The following is a 26,304-nucleotide window of genomic DNA, read 5'->3' on the forward strand; positions in this document are numbered from 1 at the left end:
GTTTTGGCCAAAACTCCTCTGTACAATGAACTACTGCTTGGAAACCTGCCACCAATGATGCAAAATAAAAACAGTCCAGAGGCCTAACTCCTCTCTGAGGATCCAGTTGACTGAAACATCATCCCCAGCTAGAAAAACTTTACCCGGTATTCCAAGAAGATCAGAGTCAGACTTACCCCAACTAGTTGCTCTGCAAGCTCAAGTCATAGCGCTGGCACCCATACCCCTGCATCCAGCTCTGGCTTCAGTGTCTGTATCACTGGCCCTGACCTCATGCATTATAGTGGACTCTCCCCCTTTAAAGATACACAGATAGATTACACAGAAATAGCACATAAAACGGAACTCAGTTTGTAATCAGTTACAAGATCAACTACATCTGTAGACAGTCCTGCACACACAAACACAGAAATCCAGCCTTAGATCCGCTGAAAAATTTACTGGGCAGCTCCTCTGGGGCTCACTCTAAGGGGACACCACACTCAAAGCCTTGTTCCTATCTCGCTGGATGCTGGCAGGTCAACACATGACTGAAGCTTGGAGGACACGTTCACAGGACTCACAAGTGTGACCATTTACCCCAGTCCCTCCCATATGTACTTGGTATTGTGCTATCCAGCTTGGTTCTTGTTCCCTATCCTCTTACTGATGGTAACCTTTGCCTTAGCCTGTGGACAGTGGCCCTAGAGGGATGAAAGACAACCAGTAAGGCTCTTACTCTTTATATGGTTTTGTTAGTCAGACTTGTTATTTTAAACCATTTTCCTCATCTAAAAAGCCCAGGGCTACCAGTTATAATTAGAAAGTGTTTGTTGTTACTAGTGGGCTGACATTTAATGTTAAGGTCTGGATTCTGGCTCTGTTTGATTTAACTGTGGGAATTTGCTTGGTGCAAACTGACACTTGGGAGGTAATTCAGTCCAAAGTTTCAAATGGACCAGGCCCAGTAATTCTAGGATTTGATAAGCTTTAGATAAAAATAACAGTCCTAGCACTGAAAAACATTTTTCTGAGTAATGACAAAAGGGGGACATAAAAGGGAAAAACTATATATGAGAAACTGTTCTTTTAAAAACTTTGTTCTTTTGAAACTGCCTAGCTCAATAACTGCTTTTGGCTTTGTGAACACTTTCTTGACCCCTGTAACCATGAGAGCATAACTGAACACACAAAATGCCTGATGGTACCATTGTACCAAGCTTCATAAACTGATAATCATTAATCTACCCTTGTAAGCGATGATCTCATTCCACTAGCTAATCAGAAGAATGCCAGGCCATTCTGTCCCACCTTAGTACCTCCTGCTTGTGCATCATATAAAATCCTAGACCACTGGAGATCAGATATCAGGGCCTGATAATCTGGGAATGATACCACTTAGTGCTTGTTGACATAAGTAAATTTGCCTCCCAATCCTGGGTACCATTTCAGTGTTTCTGCTTGCTGTTGCACTATGTTATGTGTAAATTTGACAACTTCAGTTTTAGAAGAAACTGCCGTACTCTTCTCTGGAGTGACTGTACCATTATATATCACCAGCAGCAATTTATAAGTGACTGTATTTCCCTGATTCTTTGCCAGCAATTGCTGTCACCATTATTTTTATTTTAGCCACACTTCCAGGCAATTACCCATTTATTTTGCATTTCCCTGTTGGTTAATATTTTCATGAGCTTATTGCTATTTGTATTTCCTTCATAGTGAACTATCTGTAGATGTCTTTTTCTCATGAAATTGAGTTTTGAGAGAACTTTATATGTATTAAAAATAAATCTTTGTTTATATGTGGCTTGCAAATATTTTCCCCCATTCTATAGTTCATTGGCTTTCCTTTTCACAAGGTCTTTCATAGAATAAAAATATATTTAATGTTATGCTGTCCAATATATTAAAACTTTTCTTATGATTGTGCTGTTGGTATCAAGTCTAATAACTCTTCACTTAACTCTACATTCTAAAGATTTTTGTCTATTTTTACCTAGATATTTTATAGTGCTACATTTTACTTTTAGATTTATAAAACATTTGGGTTAATTTTTGTATAAGCATAGAGTTTAAGAGTTCACTTATTTTTGAATTGTTCTGCTATATAAATATTTGTTTGTTCCAGCACTCCATTTGTTAAAATATTTCTCCTTCCTCCGAAGATTTGCTTTGCACTTTTATCAAAAAATCAGCTGGTCTTATTTGTGTAGGGCTTTTACTTTTTATGACCACTTTGTTGATTTGTCTTATCATTTGATAGCAACATAAGAAGAAGAAAAAGGTTAATGGAATTTTCACCAAATGAACCACATTATGAGCAAAACTATTATTTGATTATACAGTGATGTGGTAATTTGGAGCAGCCTCAGTACGTACTCATAAATCACCCCCCTGGCCTATGGTCGCTAAGAAAATAGGAGATCTGGCTCTTTTCCTACCAAAATATTTCCTTTTACCTAAATAGATGTGGGAAAGGGCCCATACTTTTCCCCAGGGCTGATACATAGTTGCAAATGTTTAAATTCAGGAAGTCTAAACAAACTCTATCAGGCTCTTTTTGCCTGTGCTGGCAGAGACATGTGATCAACAGCTCTGCCTGGAATTTAGGAGCCTGCTCACAGACCAAAAAAAAAAAAAAAAAGTAAGGGCATCTGAATAAAACAAGCTGATCACTTTAATAAGAACACACTGAAGGCAAATAACCCCAGCTAGTCACAGCCAGTCTTAGCGTGAAGTACTGTGAAACTAGCTTTGTCTCCTTGGGTTTTGGAACATGCATCTCTATAAACCCGCCTGTGCAACCATTCCCAGCCCGAAGCTGGGCCTGCCCAAATCCAGTGAATCGGCACTGAAATGCAGACGGCCTCTAACAGTGACTAAAACTCAACCCCAGGCAACTTGCTGGCCCGTTAGGCCCAGCGAAACTGCAGAACGGAAATATCTGGAGAAGTTTTTACGTGTCCATGGAATTTCATTGCAGGAAACCACCAAGGCACAGACGGGTATGGCATACAGGTACGGTTGATCACAATAGCATCCAACTGGGATACTGCATTGAAGTGAGAGGTTGTTGCTAGTGAAGAAATAAGGTTTCTAGTAGGAGAACAAAATGTAATAAGGAGAAGAAGTAAATGCAGTGAGCCCTCTTCTTAGGTTCTTTTTTGAGTTTTAAATTATTTTTCTCTTTGCTTGGAGGAATACCCAGAGCATGATCAAGCTCTGCTGTGGAAAATCCTAACTTTGTGCTGCCAGTAAAAATATCTTTGGCTCTGAGTAGATAGGTGATTTAGCAGATAAAAATAAAGGAAGGGGATCTCATTCTTCTCAAGGCAGTTTATAAATTGAATATAATTTTTTTCTAATGCCTGCTGGGATATAAGACTTACTTTCTTTCAGGACTGAATCTGTGCTAATGGCTAATAAAGTAGTTCAAGTTCTTCTTGAAATGACAGCACATTTTATTAGTGTAGCCCAAGATAAATTACTGGTTTGTGTGCTAATGTTCCAGTTATTTATTCTGTGAAAGACTAACAAAAGGAAGAGATGTTTTTTTCTGGTATAAAGTTGGAGGTGTAATCTCCATGAGTTGCTCTGAGATGGAAAGTATCATGCTTTTTCACAGCAGTTACTGACCCAAGCTTCTGTAAGATATGCCTGTGCTCAGCTAAATCACCCAGTACCATCTGCACAAGAGCTTCCTTCATGCACACCTAGAGTTTTAAACCTGGAAGTTGAGTAAAAGTCATTCTGAAGGACAAGGAAACTGAAAACAGAAAAAGTAGTTTAGTGTTAGGAGGGTTGCCCTAGCTGAGGTCAGAAGTTCTCTTTCACAGGACAAGATTGTTTTTCATGCACAAGATGTTCTTAATGACTTCATTTTTGCAAAATATAGAGGTCTATTTTAGTATACTAGCTACTGCTCTAACTTATTAGCCAATTTTATTAATAAAGCAATTTGCAATGATAGGAGTCCTCTATGGAGAACAAAATATTTTACATACATTCTTTATGTAACAAAGGGTTCATGCAGAAGAGGAATGAGCTCTTGAAGATTCACAGGGCACCCAGGTCAGCCTATCCCATCACAATTTAGAAGCAGAACCAAAGAAGAATTATACCGCCCTTCCAAGGAAACTTGAGCTTCACACACTGGGTCTGAGGAGGTGCTGTTACCTCTTTGTTGGACTGTCTAAAAGGGCAGGAGCCCTTTTCCTCAACTCCTTCATGTTCTCTTACTCTCTTTTGTGTGCTTTCTTGGCCCTTGGTATGATTATCACGGTAGTCTGTTAACACGGATCAGGTGAGGGGAAAAATGCACAGCTTTATTAAAAAATCAAACAAAGCGAAAACGCTCCATGTCTTCACCCAGTTAGGTGGTGCTGCCATGAACAGTCTCATAAACCTGCAAAGGTAATCCTCATCTCTGAGATACTAGTTCAACTATCACTTCCACATCTTGTACTGGGTGGCAGTGGTCAGACATAAACAATTGAGAAGGGTGATTTTTAGAGGATTAAGGACCACAGAGCAATTTTCTTCAAACAAAAGAACGCAAAACTGCTTCTGCTGAAAGTTGGATCCGGAGCCTGTCTGCTGGTGCGGTGGGGTGGCAGTCAGCCTCCATCCTGTGCTGAGGCATCTTTGTGGATTGCCTGTGCACCATGGTTTCGGAGTGGATACAGATCTGGGGCATCTTTTCATAATGCCCTGGTGAGAAGACTCTGTGAGCTGGCGATGCCAGGTGCTGCTCACAGGCAAGCTCACGGACAAACATAGATACTGCTACATTGCATTGTAGTAAGAAGCAGGACTTCAGAAATTGTTCCTAACTCAGGGATTTAAGACAGAAAGGTTAAACTGATAATTCATCTCAAGAAATAGTCAAGGCTTTGGATTATAGCACAATGAACTTGCTGTGTTCTCGCTTCTTCCTGATAATGTTCCTTTATCATCTCCCTAAATGTGGGCCATCAGAAACCATTTCCTCCCCGAATGTCTGTAGCACTTGGTTTGTTTCTCCTTCAAAGCGCACCTATAAACTGCCCTTGTTTAAGACATTCTTCTTTAAGAATTTGGGAAAGAGTCCTAGGAAAAAGGACAAGGGCTCTTTTTGTTCCTCCTCAGTTTGGGTTTTGACCTTGATTTCTTATGAACATAGTTGGGAGGTGACTTTCATATTCTCTTTTATATTTACTTTTTCCTTGAGAAAAAGGTTGTGGGGGAGAGGACCATGGCTGTGTTAAGAGACCTCTGTTCAAACTTCTGTTTTCCACTTCTTCCTTTTGAAGGATAGTATTTCATGTGTAGTGGACAGAGAATGAACATTGGAGTTGAGCAGACTGGCACTGAAATCTCAGCTGTGCTGGTTTGAGAACTTTGGTATTGATGCAGCTATGACAGATAATGCCCGGCACACAGTGGGGACTCATTATCTTCCCATTAATTCTATAGTGTTTGTCTGCCCTATAAGAGGGGGGGTGGTGGTGGTGAAAAGCCCTTACCTCAAACATGCAAATTGATAAGATTATTCTAGGAAGAGAAATAAAGAATAAAAAACTTGCTGTAATTCACAGTCTGTGTAGATTGCTAAGCTTTAGAATTCTGAGGTCTGGATGAGCGGGGTGCGCTGTTTTCTCTTCCTAATTTGGTCAAATGCCATTGCAGCCCAATACCAGCTGCTTGGGTCCCTTGATTATCTGTGAGAGAGCAGTATGCTGGGTTTCTATGGAGACTTGGTTTTATTTGTAACTAAGGTTGACCAGGAGAGGGAAAGAAATCAGCAAATATGCAAACACATGTATTAACTGAAAAGAAACCAGAGGAAAACGTTTGCGAATGATGTACATGTGCCAGCTTAGTACAAGAACCTTCTGTTGGCTTAAAATTTTCAGCAAAAATAGAAAATTTAAAATTCACTTTATTAGTGACTGGAGCATAACCACCCAAGAGGGTCTTTTAGTCATTTCTTTTTTTTTTTTTTTTTTTACTTTTTTTATTTTAAAGAGATTAAGACAAAAGAAGACAGAACAAAACAGATCAGAATAGAACAGTGTAAGCGAACAGTACTTTACCATTAGACAACCTGATATTAACAGTAGCTACCATAATGTCTCTTTTTTTGAAACAGTTGAGCATACCTTCATATACATTAATATCAAACATAACAAAATAGTATATGCACCCATGTTTGTAGCAGCACAATTTGTAATAGCCAGATCTTGGAAACAACCTAAGTGCCCATCATCTGAGGAATGAATAAAAAAGATGTGGTATTTGTATACGATGGAGCACACTCACCTATAAAGAATGATCACGTTGAGATATCCATAAATAAATGGACACAACTTGAGACCATAACAAAATAGTATATCAAACATAACAAAATAGTATAAAACCATTCAAGAGAATGAAAGTATTACAGGGCATTCAGAACCAAATAACAGAGAACGAACAATGGCTACTATATTATCTCATTTTCCATAAAAAATTTATTTTATAACACATAATAACACATAATAACATCCAATAAGATACAAAATGGTAGAACCAATGGAAACAGAAGAACAAAAGCATGGTAGGACTTCAAAGCAAGATGATATTAAATCAGCAATGGCTGTTTTCTTCAAAGCAAGATGATATTAAATCAGCAATGGCTATGTCTTGGTTTCTTCAAATAGCTGTTCATACCATCACAGATAATAAAATCAAACAAACCAGGATAAAACCATTCCAACTAATGAATGAAAACATTTTAAGACTTCAAAGCAATGTAATGGGGAATCATGATTACCATAAACTCTTATGTACTCTTACCATTTCTTACACTAGGAAGACTACATGGTGTTTATATATGTGAGTTTGATTTATTTTGCTTATGAGTATGGTCTCAAGTTGTGTGGTGCACATATATCACTGTGGTATGATGTTTTCAGTTCTTCTGGGAATACACCCAGAAGTGGAATAGCTGGGTCAAACGGGACTCCCAATCCCAGCTTTTTGAGAAACCTCCAGACTGACCTCCACAATGGTTGCACCAGTCTACACTCCCACTAACAGTGCAGAAGAGTTTCTTTTTCCCCACAGCCTCTCCAGCTTTTGTTGTTGGTAATTTTCTTTATCTTGGCCGTTCTTTCTGGAGTGAGATGGAATCTCAATGTGGTTTTAATTTGCATTTCTCTAATGACTAATGATGATGAACATTTTTTCATGTATTTATTTGCCATTTGTATTTCTTCATCTGAGAACTGTGTATTCATCTCAGATGTCCATTTTTGAATTGGGTCTTTGAATTTTGGGGGTCTGTTTTTTAAAATTCTTTATATGTTTTAGACAGAAGTCCTTTGTCTGAGGGACAGTTCACTAAGATTTTTTCCCAGTTTGTGGGTTTTCTTTTCACTATGGTGGAGATTTCTTTTGACATGCAGAAACTTTTTAATAAGATGTGGTCCCAGTTATTGATTCTGGAAAGTATTTCCCGTGCAGTTTGATTCATGAATTCTCTACCTACCCCTATGTCTTTAAGATTTTTACATAATTTGTTGTCAAACAGATTTAGTGTTTCTGTTTTAATATTCAAATCTTTGATCCATTTAGATTTTAGTTTAGTACATGGTGATAGGCATGGGTCCAGTTTTAGTTTTCGGCATATGGAGAGCCACTTTTTCCAGCACCATTTATTAAAGAGACTGTCATTCTTAGTGAACATGTTTTGCCCCTTTATCAAAGATAAGGTGGTTGTGTATGTTGGTAGTTGTGGTTGTATCTTCTAATCTATTCCATTGTTCTTCAGATCTGTTTTTATTCCAGTACCATGTTGATTTTATTACAGAAGCTTTGTAGTATAACTTCAAGTCAGGGATTGTAATGCCTCCTGCCTTGCCTTTGCTGCTTAGAATTGCCTTTGCTATTCTAGATCTCTTCTGGTTCCAGGTGAATTTTATGAGTGAATTCTCTAGATCTATGAGGTATATTGATGGTATTTTCATTGGGTCTCTTAGTCATTTCAAAGAGGCTGAAAGTTACTTATCTTTATTACATAGCACTGACAGTAAATACGCACGTGAGTCAAGGTTAAAGATCACTGAGGGGCAGGTTAACAAATGAAGTACAAAAGATATCTAGACTTAAGATGCAGAAACTATCTAGCTTTGGAGCATTTTTGCAATTCTAACATTGGCAGAAAGAATATAAAAAGATGTAAAATGAAGCCCTAATCTGAAGATTGGCAAGCTTTCCCTATAGAAATCTAGGTAGTAAATATTCTAGGCTCTACAGACACTTTGCCTTTGTCATAACTACTGTACTCTGCTGTTGTATGGTGACAGTGTGTGAGTCATTAGATGCGTTGTGTTCCAATATACCTATTTATAATCACCAAAGTTTGACTTTCTTATAACTTTTGCAAGTCACAGATCTTCCCATTTTTCTTCCTAAATCATTAAAAAATTTAAAAACCATTCTTATCTGTGGACCATCAGAAAACAGATGGTAGTTGGATTTGGCCAGGGGGCTCTCATTTGCTGATTCTGGTCTTGAAAACAAAGCTTTAAGTTGCTTTGTGTTTATCATTAAATCATCTTGTTTTCAGGGGCATTTAAGGAGCCAAATGTATATAATTTAGGAAGATAAAAATAAATGAAAAAGATGAGGAAAAAGATGAGGCCAAGAAAGACTAAAAGACAGGAAGACAGAGCCAGGGAGAGGTAAGACCCTGTGGACAAGCCAGTGTAGTTGTAAGAGTTTGACCTGGATTGGCTCTGCGTTTTCCAGCAATGCTAACTTAAGAGGGGGTAAGGCTATTACCAGACAGGGCTGCTGTGGTAGGGTTGAGCCAGTTACTCAGTGACAGTTTACTTCTGGGTGATCTGGAGATGGGGTGGGCGTTGGGATGGTAGAGGGTGAGGGATTGGGGCTTGGAGATACTCCTGTGGTGCCTCTTTATGTAATGTGGAACATCCCCAACTACATCCTGAAAAGAAACATAGCTTATAGGTTGCTGTGTTTCCTATAGGTTGATGTGTTACATCAAAGAATAATTTAGCAAAACAGCTTAGCAGATAGTAGAAAAAAATGACATGATTAATCAACTTGTATTGGGCAATTTGGGTTTATGCTTTATTTTAAAGCATATTTCAAATGCATATTTAAAGCATTATTCTCCAATAATAATTCAGATTCTCCTATTTTTCTCACTTTTTTTTTTTTTTTGCAATGACAAGGGTTATCTGGTTTCATGGGATAAAACAACTGTTTCTCAAAAATAAAACAAAAAGCTGTGTTATTTGCCAACCAAAGATAAATTTTTCTATTGCCTTGAGCTGAAGAGGTTGGGTATGGAAAGGGCAATAAAAAGAAAGGGAGAGATGAGGCAGTCTTGGAATTACTGATCAGGAAACAGATGGATTTAATAGGAAGAAGCCACACCCTGAGGCTATGCGCCAATGGCCACAGAGACCCGGCAAGCCCAGTGTGGGCCTGGAGAAGAAGCCATACCTCAAGGTCCTGCTGTCAGGGGAGCATCGGTGAGCCACCACTGCATGCCTCTCCACCACTGCAGGAACCCTGGATGGGAGGTGCCTACTCCAAACTACAACACCGAGGGACTGGTAGCCAGCAGAGGAAGCACCCGGGGTGCAGCGATGGGCTGATTCTGAGAGACACCGGAAAATGTCAAGATGAAGGAACAAAACACAGTCGCAGACCTCAGCCCACCCAGAACGAGTTCAGAAGACACAGACATAGTAGAAGTTAAAAGTCACACTCCTGAAATTCCTGGAAAGATAACAACCGAAGTAGAGAAGGAACTTAATTCTTGTCTTGTTTGGCTAATTTTACATGCCTATGTCTGATGGTCTAGACAGCTATTTTGAAGATAATCACAGGCATTATGGTAGGCATTGGTAATTTTCTATTATCTAATTTTGAAGTCCCATATCGTTTTCATTGTTTGGTTTGGTTTAGTTTTATTGTGTTTTGTTTGATTTGATTTGATTCTCTTTAAAAAATTATAGGAGGGTAACAATGGTCAATACATTGCATGTTTTATCTTTAAATTATACAGAGTAAAGATACAGGCATTTAATTGTCCAAACAGTATTAGTAAAAATCTTTTTTAATGGACTACCAGAAATTAGTAGTATAACTACCTTGTGTGTGTGTGTGTGTGTGTGTGTGTGTGTGTGTGTGTATAATTTTTCCTTTCTTTTCTCCTTTCCCCCATTCCAGTTTCTCTTTTCCTGGAAGAATATTTTGACAAAAGTTCTACTAGATGATGTAGTAGTTTCTTCACTTAGTTTTATACATTCAAGAACACTCTGTGGAAGTGAGTCAGCATATAAGAGGTGAGCAAACATCTTGGCAACATTCCTCAGTTTGTTTGTTTCTAGGCGATGGATGGTATCATACTGTTCTTTGAATATACCTTCAAAAGATTCCATGTATTCTTTTATCAGCATGCAAAACTACCCAGCTAATAAGCCAAAAAATTTCTCATATGTCCTTTGTTGGGCACAGAAGTCAAGTATATTGCAGAGTTCTTTTGTTTGACTTTCAGGAAATTCTATTTTCAGCAATTTGTGAGCACATTTTTCAAAATCTAAACTTGACTGAATAGCAAGATATACTGTATGACGAAATGAGACTAGATTAATTTCAGTTTTGTCATGAATAGTTACTTTTTGTCCTTCATCATCTTCTCCTTCTTCCTCTTCCTCCTCTTCTTCCTCTTCACTACTTCCTGCGTCATTTTTTAAAAACTTTTTTTTTTGTCTTTTTTGTTTTTATTGGTACCAGAGATCGAACTCACAGCTGCCTGCTTGCAGGGCAGGCGCTTATGCTGCTGAGCTAAATCCCCAGCCCCACTTCCTGCATCTTGATTTGTGTTTGAATCACTATCTCCTTCATCAAGTATTTCCTTCTTAATAGCTTTATACTTTTCTTCATTCTCCATAAAATTGGGATCCATCTTGAAAACATTAAGAACATCTTCTGGATTGTAGTCATCCTCCAAAGGAAGCATATGGGTGAACTGATCATCTTTTTCAAGTAAGTCAAGTCCATCGAGGATGACTGGGTGGTCCTTGAATCCATCCTTCTGTACAGCAAACATTACTTCAATCATATACTGAACTCTTTTGTCAATTTCAGATTCATGCAGAATGTTTCGAAGGCGTTCAAAGATAGCATTGACTCCTCTTGTGGACACTTGTGTTAATTTGAGGCCACATTCTTTGAGAAAACCAATAGCCACTTCAACACTGTCATCTGTTGGTCTTTCCAGGAGCAAAGTGAGCATTTCTAAGCATAAGACTTCATGTGCCACATTTTGGTTAATAAGATGTGCCACAAATTTTGAAGCAGTCAGACAAAGTTGCTTATCATTTCTTCAATAGCCTTTTCGAAAATTAAGAATTAACCTCTTGAGGATTAATTCTCTGATTTGGGAAATTTTGAGTTGATAATTGCTACCAATGCTGCATAAACATGTGTGAAGACTGGAGAAGCACTCTGGGCTTGTAAAACAGATCTGGACAGCAGCCCTCTTCCTCTGACTATATTTTCTTGAAGAAGCTCTTGGATAATAATACTTATATTGGAAATGTTGACTTTGTTGATAAGACCATTGATTGACTTCTTTAGGGCCTCCCAGCTCATCCTCTGATACGCTAAGCTGTTTTTATCTGTAATCTGTTCTTGCATCATTCTGAGCTTTGCAGGAGGGATGTATGCTCCACCGGTGCGAGTCAGGAGAGGATCCAGCTCATCTTTCTTCTTCTTTGTAGAGGACTCATCTTGAGCTGAACTCTGGTTTATTGATGCTTCTGGGCTCCTTCTCCCTGGAGATGGAGATTCCCGGGACCCTTTCCTATCCATTTCTCTCTCTCTTTCTCTGTGTTTTTCTCGGTCCCTGCTTCGTGATTCCATATCACCATCATAAGAATGTCCTCTTCTTGAATGGTCACAGTCTACCTGTTGTAATCAAAGTAATCTCTATCCCAGGGGAACCTTTCTTGTTCAGTCTTCTGGAGAGGAGTTCCTCTGATAAGAATTATAGTTTTCTCTTCTGTCATGACCAGAAGAATGTCTGATCTGTGCCACACTATTCATTTTCTGTTGCCAGTTGATCTAATAATAAATCGACACTTGAGTTGGTCCAAGTTACAAGTACACAGTGGTCTCAATTCCTTGTTGGTTTATTTTTTAATGTTTACAAGTACTAAAGCTCCACTGCGCCGCCATTACACCGGATGTACATCACTTCCCCTTCCAAAGTCCTGGTGCTAGGAGGAATGCGGAGCGTGAAATACATAAAGCCTGCCGCTAAATTGGCTTTGACATGTTGTACTATTAAATTAATCATAATACCGTATCTTAATACCATATTCGAAACAGTCGATACAGCCACACCTTTGCCTCACTGAAGCCGAGATGGAAGAGGGGTGCACGTATATTACTGTGGCATGATGTTTTTAATTCTTCTGGAAAGATACCCAGAAGTAGAATAGCTGGGTCAAATGGGACCTCTAATCTCAGTTTTCTGAGGAATCTCCATACTGATTTCCATAGTGCTTGCACAAGTCTGCATTCCCACCACCGATGGAGAAAAGTTCTTTTTTCCCCATAGACCCTCCAGCATTTGTTATTGGTTGATTTTTGATAATAGGCATTTTTTTTCCTGGAGTGAGATGGAATACCAGTGTTATTTAAATTTGCATTTATTGAATTGCTAATGAGGCTGAACATATTTTCCATTTGTATTTCTCTATCTGAGACGTGTGTATTCATCTCAGATGCTCATTTTTCGACTGGACTTTAAATTTGAGAAATCTGGGGCTGGGGATTTAGCTCAGCGGCATAAGCGCCTGCCTTGTAAGCAGGCAGTTGTGAGTTCGATCCCCGGTACCGATAAAAAGAAAAAAGACAAAAAAAAAAAAAAAAAAAAAAAAAAACTCAGCTACATTTTAAAAAAATTTGAGAAATCTGAGTTTTTTTTTTTAGTTCTTTGTATGTTCTTGATGGTAATCCTTTGCCTGAGGAACAGCTGGCAAACATTTTTCCCACATGTGAGTTGTCTGTTCACTCTCTTGGTGGATTCACTTGTTATGCAAAAGATTTTTAATAAGATGAGACCCCAGTTCATTCTTTCTGATAGTTGCTATGCAATTGGGGTTTTATTCATAAAGCTTTTCCCTCTACTAATGTCTTAAAGAGTTTTACCTATTCTGTCCTCTAACAGATTTGATATTTGTTTTAATATTTAAATTTTTGATCAATTTCTAATTCAGTTTAGTGCATGGTGAAAGATATGGGTCTAATTTTTAATCTTCGGTATGTTCAAAGCCAGTTTTTTCAGTACCATTTATAAAAGAAGCTATCTTTCTTTCAGTTGATGTGTTTGATGCTTTTGTCAAAGATAAGGTGGCTGAGTATGTCTAAAGTTGTCTCTGCATCTTCTAACCTGTCCCATTGACATTTGGGTGTTTTTTTTCCAGTAATACACTGTTTTTATCACAGTAGCTTCATAGTATAATTTCAAGTCAGGGGTTATAATGCCCCCTGCCTTACCTTTGCTGCCCAAGATTGCCTTGGCTATTTTAGGTCTCTTCAGTTTCCAAATGAATTTTAGGATTGTTTTTTCTAATTCTGTGAATTATGTTGTTGGAATTTGGATAGGAATTGCATTAAATCTGTATATCAGTTTTGGAAGTATGGCCATTTTCACTATACGGGTCCCTCCTACCCAAGTGCAAAGGATATCTTTCCATTTCCTGTTATCCTCTTCAATCTGGTTGTACAGAGCGCTATAATTTTTAATGTAGAGCTCTTGTATATTCTTTGTTAGTTTGATTCCTAGGTAGTTCATGTTTTTGGATGTTATTATGAAAGGTGCTGTTTCTCTAATCTCTTTCAGCACGTTTGTTATTGGTGTACAGGAAGGATATTGACTTTTGAGTGTTGACTTTGTATCCAGCTATGCCACTGAATTTGTTTATTAAATCTAGCAGTTTTTTAGTGGAGTTTTTGAAGTCTTCTATGTAGAGTATTGTGTTGTCCACAAACAATAATAATTTAACTTCTTCCTTCCCTATCATTGTTCCTTTTATTTCTTTCTCTTGTCTAACTGCTCTGGCTAAAGTTTCCAGTACTACATTGAATAAGAATGGAGACAATGGACATCATTGTCTTGTTTCTGATTTTAGAGTGAAAGCTTTCAGATTTTGCCCATTTGGTATGATGTTGGCTGTTGGTTTATCATAGATTACTTTTATCAGATTGAGATAAAGACCATCTATTCCAATTTTCTGTAGGGTTTTCATCGTGAGTGCTGGACTTTGTCAAATGCTTTTTCTGTGTCTTTTGAGATGATAGTGTGGTATTTTCCTTTGGCTCTGTTAATGTGGTATATTACATTTATTGATTTGCATATGTTGAACCATTCCTGCATCCTTGGGGTGAGTCCCACTTGATCATGTAGATAATCTTCTTGATGATTTGTTACTTCTGTTTGCCACTATCTTATTGAGAATTTTTGCACCTATATTTCTTAGGGAGATTGGCCTGTAATTTTCTTTTTTGGTTGGTTCCTTCTCTAGTTTTTGTATCAGGATAATACTTGCTTACTTGAGTGATTTTGAGTTTTGCTTCCCTTCCAATCTCATTAAACGTTTCAGCATTGGTGGCAACAGATATCTGAATTTCTTGAATCCATGAAGACCTGGGATTTTTGTTGGTAAGTTTTAAATTACATTTTCAATTTCATCACCAACCTTCTTTTAAATCAATCCTAGGAGTATGTCATTTATCTTTAGATTTTGAAAGGAAAAGTGTGCAATCTATATAAAGATGGAAAATAAACACATACATTTGGACCTCGTGGAGGTACTGAGCTTATCACTATCCTTTACTCATTTGCTTTTAAAAATTCCTTGCTCCTTCCATTGTAACAGATCTCAAGGATCTGTCTTTTATCTCATCTGTGGGTTCTTATTTAATCAAATAGCCTCTTGAAAGATTGGACTAAATTTCTCTCTAAATGATGCATTATGAATATATCTTCATACTTTTTATCTTGTATGTTTGTGATACATATTCATTGTAGGATTCTGATATATCATGTCTTGATCCTACATCTTTTATCAATCCATATTTCAGGTACCTCATGCTGTATTTAGAATAAAAATATCTGGGACAGAATGACAGCAAAAAACCCAAAGCTCTTCCAGTTCCTAGAACCTCTTCTATCAGCCTACCTGTTCCAGGGCCTCAGAATTTCCTTAGCCTGGAGGCATCAGTCCTCAGAAGTTTCTGCTACATTGGAAATGAATTTGCCATGGGTACCACACTGACTGGAGCCAAGACTACCCAACAGACCAAGAAGGAAACAGAACACATGCCAGGCTGACCTGAGACTTGGGACAGTGGGAAGGAGCTTCTAGCCTTGAGTTAGAGGAAAGCTTGCTTCCCGGGCCCTGTGCACCCAACAAGAAAGTGAAGGCTGAAGGAGAGAGGTGGAAAACAGAGAAAGCTCACTCACCTACAGGCTTTTCTCAGAGATGGTGGGCCAGTGAAGGCTTTGTTAACTGACAGTTTTCACTGATCTCTATGTGGAAGTTCTAATGATAAGTTCGAGTGATTTTTTTCCCTTAGAGCACCCTTCCCTCCTGGGCTCTGTCAGATGGCAAACATGGTGTTCATGCAGAAGGATTTCAGCTGATTTCCTTCCTCACTCCATCCTTTTCTCATCCTCTGCTTAGCTTCCTTGTCTATGAAATGAAAGTAACAAATCCTTTCTCACAGGATAATACTATTCACACCGAGAGGCACAGAGGAGACGGCAGGAGAAATGATCTTTTCTGATGTTCACGACCTCACAAGATTGATGTACTGTGGAAGTAGAACAACAGTTTTGTTTCTAAATTGAACTCACCGTTGTTCTGCCAGCTGCTTCCCCCAAAGCACTCAAGTGGGTCCTCCCGTGGCCGGCCCTACCCAGGGAAGGCTTGGCGTGTTTAGACCTGCTTGGAAAGTAGCTATGGCCATGACTAGAAAAATCAGAACATAGGAAAAACGCCATCTGTTCAGAGGGTTGTATTAGAAAATGCCTATATGATTTATTTTAGACTGGCCTAATTTCGGTTAGTCACAGGAGCTGTGCTAATTTCCTCTGAGCCCTCTGGCTGAGTATTATTTCTGGAGTAATGCAGGTGACATCAGGATGGCTGGCTCGGGACCCGTGTGAGGGCCAGGAAGCTGACGAGGCTGCTGGCAAAGGTGCAGTGGGGGCCCTTGCAGAAGAGCTGACCGTGCTTATTTTCCATTGAACAGAATGGAAGGTCCAAAAAAAGTGTTTTGAGAGCTTCTCTTTAGATAGAAAATGCTTTAGAATTTTTCCATGAGTGCTACTTGATATATTATTTGGGATTACAAATTCAGTGTTTTGAGATCCTGCTTTTGGTTTTCTAGGGTAAATGTCACTTACGTAGTGTAACGAAAACATCAGAAATTCAGAATTTGAGAATAACAGTGGGTTACGCAAACCGTGTCTTCTCATATTAAAATTGTTCATAACAGTTCATCGTTCTCATCTGAAAATGATCAGCATTTTGAAAACTGATTTTCCTGACCAAGGAACAACCGCAGGTCAAATGTTTTTGCTCACAAGAAATTATCCCTGAATTTCACTGCTGTGCTTGCAAGTGTGGCTAGGGGGCGCTATGTCATAAAGAAAAGGAAGCTTCCCCATTTCCTGGACAGGTTAGCAGGAGATGTTATCCACAGTCCTAGACCATAATTTGAATTTGAGTCTACAGAGCCCCTCGGATTGTGGAAGGGGAAAGTTTGCTACAGTGAGAAAAAATTGTAAGTCACGAACAGCATATTCACGGGGATCTGAGGAGGCCTGAATCTATAGCGGTCATACATACAATAACCCAACCCAGCTAGACATTTTATACAGCTGATTTTCTATGTACGGGAGTTTCCGAGCACACTGCACGCCTTTGAGCGAGGCTGAGAAGAGAGAAGCAGGCTGCTCGTCCTGGCCTTCCCTCCGGGAATGTTCTGTGGGCGTCTTTGCCCCGCCTGGAGCACAGGCACCTTCTGAGGCAGGTCACAGTGGAACAGATGCAGTGAGCTGTGGGAACTGGTGGGTGTGCTGTATGCACTGCCTAGGCCAGCAAAGCCCACCGATGTGGGCTTGCCCAGCAGAACTGTGCTCAGCAGACCAGGCCTCTCTCCACTGTCTTTTTCCGGTTTCATGGGTGACCTCTCTATGTCATTGTCTCCCAGTTTGGTAGTTTTTCTGCTTGTCCTAGCCACCAATTTTTGAAAAGCAATTTATTTATTCTCCCTAACACTTCAAGTATGGCTATTTTTATTTTTAAATAAGGTGGCTTCAAAATATATGCTATCTTCAAGGTTTTTTTTTTTGTTTTTTTTTTTTTTAACAAGGAGTTGAACTCACCACCTCCCATTTGCCAGCCAGGCACTATGCTATGCCATTAGCTGTATCCTCATCTTCAGCCTTAATATATGATATTTAAAGAAATAAATCTACAATGGTTAAGTCCATGTGTCCATCTTCAAACCAGCTATCTAGTTCTTTCAACTATTGTTTTAGAAAAAAATCTGATTTGAAAATAATTTCGAACTTACAGAAAAGTAGCAAAGCTTCAGGGCCTTCCCTCCTTTACCGCAGCGGTTACGTTTTGCCTTTGTTTTAATGGCTGCTTACACTCTCACAAACTAGCTCCCGGCAGCCACTTTCCCACTTATTTTTCTAAGCCCTCTGAGGGTAAGTTGGATGCATCACGGCCCTTAACTCTTTAACGCCTGCTAGGAGCCTGGATACTGTATGTGTTCCTTATAGGATGACCACCTTCAGTGAAGTTTACGTTCGTGCATACGGGTCACATTCGGATTTTGTCCGCTGACAAGGCTCTTTGTGGCGTTGTTTTCCTCCAGCAGTATGTGATGCAGTATCGGATCACACACTGTGATCTGCTGACACGTCTGTTCCGTCCTCTTCAGTCTGGAACAGTTCAAGCCAAATTAGGAGGAGCACAGCGAGCGAGGGCAGGGAAGAGCTGGTACTGAGTGCAAATCCGCCTGCGGTGGAGAGGTGGCGCTGTGGCGCTGGAGATCCCTGGGTTGGAGGGTCTGGCTGCTTGCTGCTAGCGCTGTGTGAACTTGTGTCTCCTGCAGCAGCCTAACTAGACCTCGACATTTTCACCTGCAATTTTAGGTCCAAAGCTGGGGCTGGATCGCAAAGGCACTGTGACCACCATACCTCCAGTCACGTGCTCACAGTCACATCTGCTCACACTTCCTCAGGGCCCAGGGAGGGCGCTGGCGGCGGGTGTGGCCCCTCTCCAGGAGCTAGGAGAAGTGAGCGCTCCCCGAAGCACACTAAGGGCTGGGGCCCACAGATGAGCAAGGCCAAGAAGCCCTGCTGGCAGTCCAGGCCAGCAGCCATAGAGAGAAGCCTGGTCCCAGTTGGGCCCAGAGTAGCCAGATTTTGGCTACAGGTCCTCGAGAGCCCACCAGGACAGGACTGGAACATTCAGGGAGTGCAGGTGCTCAGTGGGGTAGATGGAGTATTTTTAGAAAAGGAATTTTGACCCGATTGACTTTTAGCATTTTTTGCTCCTTGCTATATCTTTTAATTTGTTAGGGCAGAATGAGACAGAGGCTCTGGGTAGACAATTGTAGAATGTGGGTGTAGAAAGTTTAGCTCCTTAAGTATCTAAGATCTTGCCTTAGCGTTTGAAGAGTCTGCAGCAGATCAGTGAGTGAGTCACCTGCCTTTGGAATTCTGAGATTTCACAGTACACCATAACTCAGCACGCAGCAAAGACTACACTTCAGAAACTGACTATGGCTTTAAAAAGAGCCATGGTTGCTTCCCGAGATGACCACTGTGTGAGGCTGGTACCGCTGTATGTTATTTCCCCAAAGGTGGTAGTTTCCCTATAAGATTCATTATATTGGCACTTTGTTCTTTTATCCCTGTGTGCCCTCTCAGCACTCCTATTGGTTTTATTCCTGTGTTTTCTGTTTCTCTGTCTGGAGCGTGAAGTCCACGGGTGGGGTACCTATCCGTACAGAGAACTGCTGCCTTCTCAGAATCTGACATCTAGTGTAGAATTTAATACGTATTTGCTGAGCACATGAATTATTAGGCAGAAATGTTATAAATAAACTTTCATTGATTATTTGAAAATATCAGTCTGGATTATCAGGTAGTGGGAATAGCTCCCCCAGCTTCTCCATTGTTAGTCTCCCCAACTCTGACTTCCTAACTTTCTTTTTACTGAAGCATCTGAGGTGTTCTTATTTGAGACGTTGGTACTTGGGGACATTATTCTCTTAGGAAGTAGACCCTTAAGTCTCGGATTTTCGGATGCTTTGCCATCCTATGTCACTCTCCTTTTTGTTTTTGTACCTCTTTAAAGACCTATTTTGTTTGACATTTTGCTCACTCGTACACTTTATTCATGAGTTTACAGTAGTTAGTTTTATGTGTCAACTTGTCTGAATCATGTCCCAGACATTTGGAAACACATGATGCTGGGTATGTCTGTGAGGTGGTTTTGATGAGACTGACATTTAAGTCAGTGGCCTGTGTAAAGAAGACTGTCCTCTCCAACATGGGTAGTCATTGTCCATTCAGTTGAAGGTCCAAATAGGACAATAATGCTGACTCTCTTAGGGAAAGGAGCAACTACTCCTGCCTGCCTGATTGAGCTGGAATGTCAGTCTTTTCCTGCATTTGGACTCAAACTTAGACTTTTCTTTGCAGTGAACCTGAATTATACCACTGTTTCTTCTGGATCTCCAACTTGCTAACTGCAGATCTGGGACTTCTCAGCCTTCATAATAACATGAGCCAATTCCTTATTAAAAATCAATCAGTCAGTCAATGTATGCATCCATCCATTCATTCACTGATCTCACGTTGACTATACTTCTATGGAGAACCTTGATTAATAAAATTTCTTAGGATAGTTTCCTCCAGAAAATTCTCTGTTTAGTCCCGTCCGTAGTGAGTCCTGGCTTACCTTGACCAGATTGAGGCAGTCATGGATTTCACTCAGTGCTGTCCTTCTTCCTACCCAGGTGTGAGCCTTCCTGAGTGTGATTCTAGCTAACGACAGCTTGATGTCTAATATATGTACACTACGGAGCTGCAAGCCTCACCTCTACCCCTTCCCATCAGCTTTCCCTTCCTTCCTCTTGTTGGTCAGTCCCATTAGCCATCATCTTTCAATTTATTCCTTTTCTAATGATTCTCCATTTCCATATCATTACAAGAGGGATCACTGTTTCATTACAACAGCTATGTGTCATCTCTCAAAAAATGGGGGACAAGTCCAGAGGGCCAGCCCTCTTGTAGGGATTCCTAGCTGACTCAGTATCCTAGATATAAGGTGACCACAATGCAGGATTCTCTCTCCAGACATAAATGTAGATGACTGTGGGTTTTGATTAGATCTTTTTTTCTTGGTGCAGGTCAGACTTGTCCATTGGTGCTCTGTCCTATAACTAAGGAACTTTTTAGCTGGTGACTTGCAGTTACAAGATGGACTTTAGTGGCATCACTGAGTTTATGGGGTTTCTTTCTTTCTTTTTTTTTTTTTTAAAAGAATTTAAAACTATTTATTGATCACTGCTTACTATTATTTAAAACCAAGTTAACAATATACTTTAGGATAACATTCTGACTTCTACAAAGTTATTTTTCCTGGGTTTTGCTGCACTAGTAACCCAAATATTGAAAGGATTGAGCCTACATGTAAAGAACAAATTGGGATCAAGAAAAACATGCAGGTTGATAATTTAGATTACAGATTTGTTCTCTCCTTTACTCTGCAGGTCCTAAACTGTGAACACTGCAGTCACTCAGTAGGTTTCCATGAGCCGTATCTTGGACATCCACTTTTTACAAGATTCCAGCTTGTAAAGGAACAAGTCATGAGGAATCTTTAATGTTCCTTAGCTAATTTAAACAAACCAGGTTTTGATTAGATACCTTCTTTGGGTGGGGAAGTTGTTGGCAGTGATATAACTTTTCAGGAATTTTGCAAGTAAACTGCTAGACTCTTGGGACTAAAGACATAGATATGGGTTCTGCTTTGAAAATATCTACTTTAAACTGTCCAATTAACTAAATAGAGTCATCTATTTAACTTGAAAGATTATGGCTGCAGAAAAATTTCTATGTAACTGGAAGTGATTAATTTCTTAGGTTGCTCAGAATGATGGTATTGCAAACGTGGGTTTACCACCCATAATTTTTGTTTTGGTAACTATTTAAAAACAAAACAAAAACCATTTACAACTGTATCTTATTTATATTCACAAACAGAAAACTTAGAATGGTCCTTAAGCAGGTGGGCTAAAAATGAATTCTGACTGAGTTTGACTACAGACAACTTCCCTAACGTTTAGAAAAGTAGAGGAAATATATCAGGCTCTTTTCTGATAAAGGAAACAATCATAGAAAGATTTATTCATTCAAAGTAGCCAGTGCTATTGATGAAAAACAAAGCCCAACACATCCCTTAAATACTACTTTCAAAACCAACATATTAGACTTGATTTTCTCTTGAATGCTGCTTTTTTTCACACAAGTAAATAATAACTAAGATATATGTATATAATCTTGTAGCGTCTGCTGCTCCACTCAGATTCTTGGATCTATGGGTCTTCTGCTTGAGTCTGATCTTTCTCTGCCACCACAGCAAGACTCCATCCCATTTGAAGCAGCAGCGGTTATCAGTGCTACTGGGAATGGGCAAAGGCAATGAGCTAGCTGTAACATTTGGACCGGGGAGATTGGCCAGGGGAACTGAGTCAAGCTTCCCGATGGTCCCTAGAGTTTAGCTGTCTTCTTTCTGCTCCTTCCACAACATCAGTTCCCTTTCAGGGGCCTCCATTTCTGACCTCATGTTCACAAATTCGTGGTTTCTGAACTGCTATGTGCGTTAAGTATTTCACCTGTTTTGTCTTACAACTCTCTCACTTAAATTATTAGGTGATCCAAAACATTCCATTAGGAGATGGAAAATCAGGCCCTTTCAGCTAAATCTACTAATCAGATGATATACTCTATTGATAACATTTTTTAAGTGAAGTTATTTGATCTGACCACTAATCAGGCCTACTTTTGGTACAGTACTTACTTTTTTTTCCTTTTCTTTTCTTTTCTTTTTTTTTTTGCAGGGATATCTAGCCATTTCTTTCTTTACAGATCCAACTCCATTCTTTCAATATACAGCCCAGAGAGTGTTCGCTTTGTGCTGTGCAGTGCTGTACACTGAAGACACAGCAATGAATGCAGGCTAAATTTTCTATATTCTGGAAAATTTCATTCTCATAGGGGCGAGGCTGACACTAAACAAAACAACTAAAACACAACATTTCACAGAGGATAAATCTTCTGGAGACGTAGGAAGCACAGGAAGATGAGTACGTGGGTCAAAGAAGGGTGGCAATTTTGAATAGTGTCACCAAGAAAGACCACACTGAAACAACAGTAGCAGAGTAACTATTACTGAGTGTAGTGAAAGAGACAATTAGATAAGTTTCGGGCAGTGGGCAGTACTACAGACAGAGGGAATGGTTTGCAAGAAAGAGCCATCAAGAAAATCACTGAGGCAAGAGTAGAATGAATGAATGGTAGAAAGTAAGAAAAGGTATCAAAAAAGGGAAAGGGCACTCAAAGTTCAGGATGTCCACCAGACCACCTTTAGGCTATGTGATTCACTAGCCAGGCTCCATGAACTCAGCAAAGCCGCTACTTAAGTCATGGTTTATCTCAGCAAAAAGACACAGATTAAAACTAACATCAGTAGGTGGGCCTAAGCGTGGCTCTTCCAATTGGCCTTTCCTAGCAGGTCCTGGAGAGCGTGCTGATGGCTTGAAGCTACAGCATGTGACCATGTGCAGAGCGCTACCAACCAGGGAAGCTAACAGGACCCTTGACACTGAGGCTTTTTATTGGAGTTTGGCCATGGGGACCTGGTGCTGCCTCTGTGGTTGACCTGAGTCTTCAGCCCTTCTGGAGGTGAAGCTGACACCAGGTAGCTCAAGGTTAGCACCACAGATTACTTAGCATAAGCCATCCAGACTGGCCTAAGCCTCCACCCAAAATAGCAACACAGTGACACCTTGGTTCTCAATTCAGTTCATTCCAAATTCATGTTTGAGCATCCAAATTTTGAGAACTGAACATATTTTTCCCATAAGAAATAGTAGAAAATCAAATAATTAGTCCAAGGCCCCAAAATTATAGATATAAATTTATTTTTCTGGGATGTTAACAAATTGCACAATGGTTCTTTAACTTTATTGTGGTTCTCACAGTTTTCCTCTTAGCTTTACTACTGGTATCACCGGCTTTCTTTGGAGCCGTGGTTATGATATTTTACCCCAGAAAAAGCACTGCAATGAATGTATAAAGGCACCAACACGAGCACTATGGACCACTGGTGCAGGAGCTACAGTTAGAGAAAACATCACCCCGTTGTGTCTGCAGAAGACACAACACATGACTCATTCTTGGCCGTGCAGGCTTTTGCAAGTTGGATTTCCAGTCTGATTGTTGAGCAAAGTTATGAAAACCAAGCAGATTTTTTTTCAAGCTTTGCTGTTTGAGTAATGGAAAGTTGGTTTGAACAAGTGAAGGGTCACTGTACTTTATGGGGCAGGAAACTCCAGAGGTTGGAAGTTAACTCCCTTTTAACGAGGGACAAAGCACAAAACCTTTCCTTTAGGCAAAGTTGCTTTATTGCATAAAAGAAAAAAGAAAAGAAAAGCCAAATTGGGTAGGCTTGTGTGCCATCTTAAGGGTACTGGCTTCCAGTGTGAGTCAAATGGAATCATTTGTGAATACCGATGGGGAAATGACATGTTGTGGATTGTCGTTAGGTTCCTCTGGATGCTAGGTTAAAAAATAGCTAAGATGACTGTGCTACAAACTCTGTAAGTTCTTAGAACAAAACAGTTAACACTGATAGGATTGGAACAATTGTGTATGTTAGTGTCTGGTGACCTGAGGAACTCTTGAAGATCATTGTGTAAAATGACAAACCTAGTTATGCTCATACCACCTTGTTTTGAAGGCCTATCTTGTCATTGTTTTGGGTTCTTTGCTACTGTTATTTGTCTTTTTTGTTTCTTGTTTTTCTAGTAATTTGTTTTGTTTTTCCTTCTAATACAGAAAGGATAGGTATATATGTGGAGACTCATACATGTGTAGAACTTCTAAACAGTTTATGAGAATTGATTATATAATGCATGATGAAATGAACAGCTACTTTGAAGAAAAAGAGACACTATGGTATCCAGTGCTGATTCCGTAGTATCATGCTGTGAAATCCAGAAATACTATTATTCTTTGTTCAGAGTGATTTTAGTTTGTCTTATATTGCTTAACTTCAACATACATGAAGGTATGGACAGCTATTTTGAAGAGAACAAGAGATATTATTGCAGCCATTGCTGATTTTCCTATTGTTTGGTTTTGAAGGCCTGTAATGCCTTCATCATCCTGTTCTGATCAGTTTTATACTATTTTGTTTTGTATGAATTCACTGTATGTGAAGATATGGACAACTATTTAGAAGAAAACAAGAGACATTATGGTAGCCAGTGATGATCTCCTGTTGTCTTGCTTTGAAATCTGTGTCTCTTACATTGTTTTCTTCTGATTGGCTTTGTTCTGTTTTGTTATGTTTAGTTTTAACCTCTTTAAAATAAAATTTTAAAAAGGGAATTAAAAAAAAAAAGAAAATAGGCTGAAAAGTAGAAGCAAGTCTACTAGTTAGGAATGTGCCATAATGGTTCTGGACAAGAGATAGCAGCTTGAACCAGGGCTAAATGGTGAGAAGTATTTAGATTCTGGAACTCTTATAAGAGTAGTCAAAAGGGTTTATAAGTAAATTGAATGTATATAAAATCAAAGAAATATTACAGAACGGCTCCAAGGATTTTGGTTCATCAGTTGGAAAGACAAGTGCCCTGAAAAGAACAAGAATGCGGGAGTGCGTGCAGTGGAAGGAAGAGCAGGAGTGCGTGTTTCAGACATGTTAGGTCTGAAAACCTGTTAGACAACACCAGGAAAGTGTCACATGGAGAAGAGTCCGGGTTTCATGGGACGGAGATTTAGATCCAGGATAAAAAGCTGAAAACCAAGGCTTCACTAGTCTATGGTTAGAAAGTACAGCCATGAGGTTACTAAGAGAGTGTTGAAAGAAAAAGACAAGACGTTCCAGGACTGCACTGAAGTCTCCCCAATGCCAGGAGGTAAAGAGGAAGCTGCAGAGAGCCTGAAGAGAGCAGGCAGAGAGACGGGAGAGAAATGAGCCAGTCTGGTGCTGGAAGCCAAGCCAGAGGGAAGGAAAAGGTCAGCTGTGTTCAGTGTGTGGATGCCTCAAGGAGGTGAGGACCAAGAGAATCGGCTGGACATGGGAACACAGGACTCCGTGTTTCCAAGAGCAGAGAGAGAAGCGCCTCTGACTCCATCACGAGACACTTGACAGAAGGCAGCCAAGAACCGTGTTTGCATGCAATAGGAACATCTACCAAGTTAATCCTGATTTCCCACTTCACATAACTCTATTATCCAGCAAGCAGTATCTCTGAATTTCCTCCCAGAAAGAAATTGTAGCAGAAAACTTAAATTGACCCAACCTGTGAGCAGATCGTAGGATTTTCTGCTATTGATGGTGTTTATAGCGCTGTATCATTAAAAACATGAACTATCTGTGTTTGCCCATGACAAGCAGTGGTTCGCTGCTTCCTGACAGAGGGTAGGAAGACATTGTGTGCTGGTCTATAGAGTTCTTTCAAAGCAGTGCTGGCACCTGGACATTTCTCTTTCTAGGTTTTATATTTGCATTTAAATTTATTATTATTTTCATTCAGTGATATTGTCTGCTTGGAATGTGCTTGTATAATGTGTATGTAATGCTCCACATCAATTAAAGCTCTCCTATTAATCTGACATTGACTTTTAAAATCAAAACAGAGAGATACTATGCTTAACAATCAAAATGGATGTAAACTAAACTTTTAAGAATCACAACAAAAAGCCTAGAATAAAAAGCAATCAAGTTTTAGCAGTTATCATAGTTAAGGGATAGAAAGGTGGATGATTCTTCCCTGTTTACTGTATTCTTAGTTACCCATATGGATGGTCATAATAAATGGAAAAAAAGATTGTGATTCAAATTTAACATCAATTGTATTAGATTTTAAGAATTTAAGCCAGGGATTTAGCTCAGTGGCATAAGCGCCTGCCAGGCAAGCAAAAGGTCC

General features: G+C 39.5%; 2 protein-coding genes across 2 annotated transcripts in view; one reads left to right on the forward strand and one right to left on the reverse strand.

The window, feature by feature from the left end:
- The first annotated feature begins 2,684 nt into the window (after positions 1–2,684).
- Kcnab1 (potassium voltage-gated channel subfamily A regulatory beta subunit 1) overlaps positions 2,685–26,304 on the forward strand; it is a 418,900-nt gene continuing 395,280 nt past the window's right edge. Inside the window, exon 1 of the mRNA XM_003476307.5 lies at positions 2,685–3,000. Within this exon, the coding sequence (XP_003476355.1) occupies positions 2,759–3,000 (242 nt within the window). The 5' untranslated portion in view covers positions 2,685–2,758. The remainder of the gene's footprint in view (positions 3,001–26,304) is intronic.
- On the reverse strand, positions 10,215–11,939 carry LOC111753407 (pre-mRNA-splicing factor CWC22 homolog; the record flags this gene model as incomplete). Its single annotated transcript, XM_063247955.1, is given in 2 exon segments — positions 10,215–10,739; positions 10,829–11,939. Coding segments are annotated over 2 exon segments (975 nt in total), but the record flags the coding sequence as incomplete, so codon positions are not given.

This window comes from Cavia porcellus, unplaced genomic scaffold (genome assembly GCF_034190915.1).
Source record: "Cavia porcellus strain 051 isolate PalLab524CR breed Dunkin Hartley unplaced genomic scaffold, mCavPor4.1 scaffold_5, whole genome shotgun sequence".
NCBI lineage: Eukaryota > Metazoa > Chordata > Mammalia > Rodentia > Caviidae > Cavia > Cavia porcellus.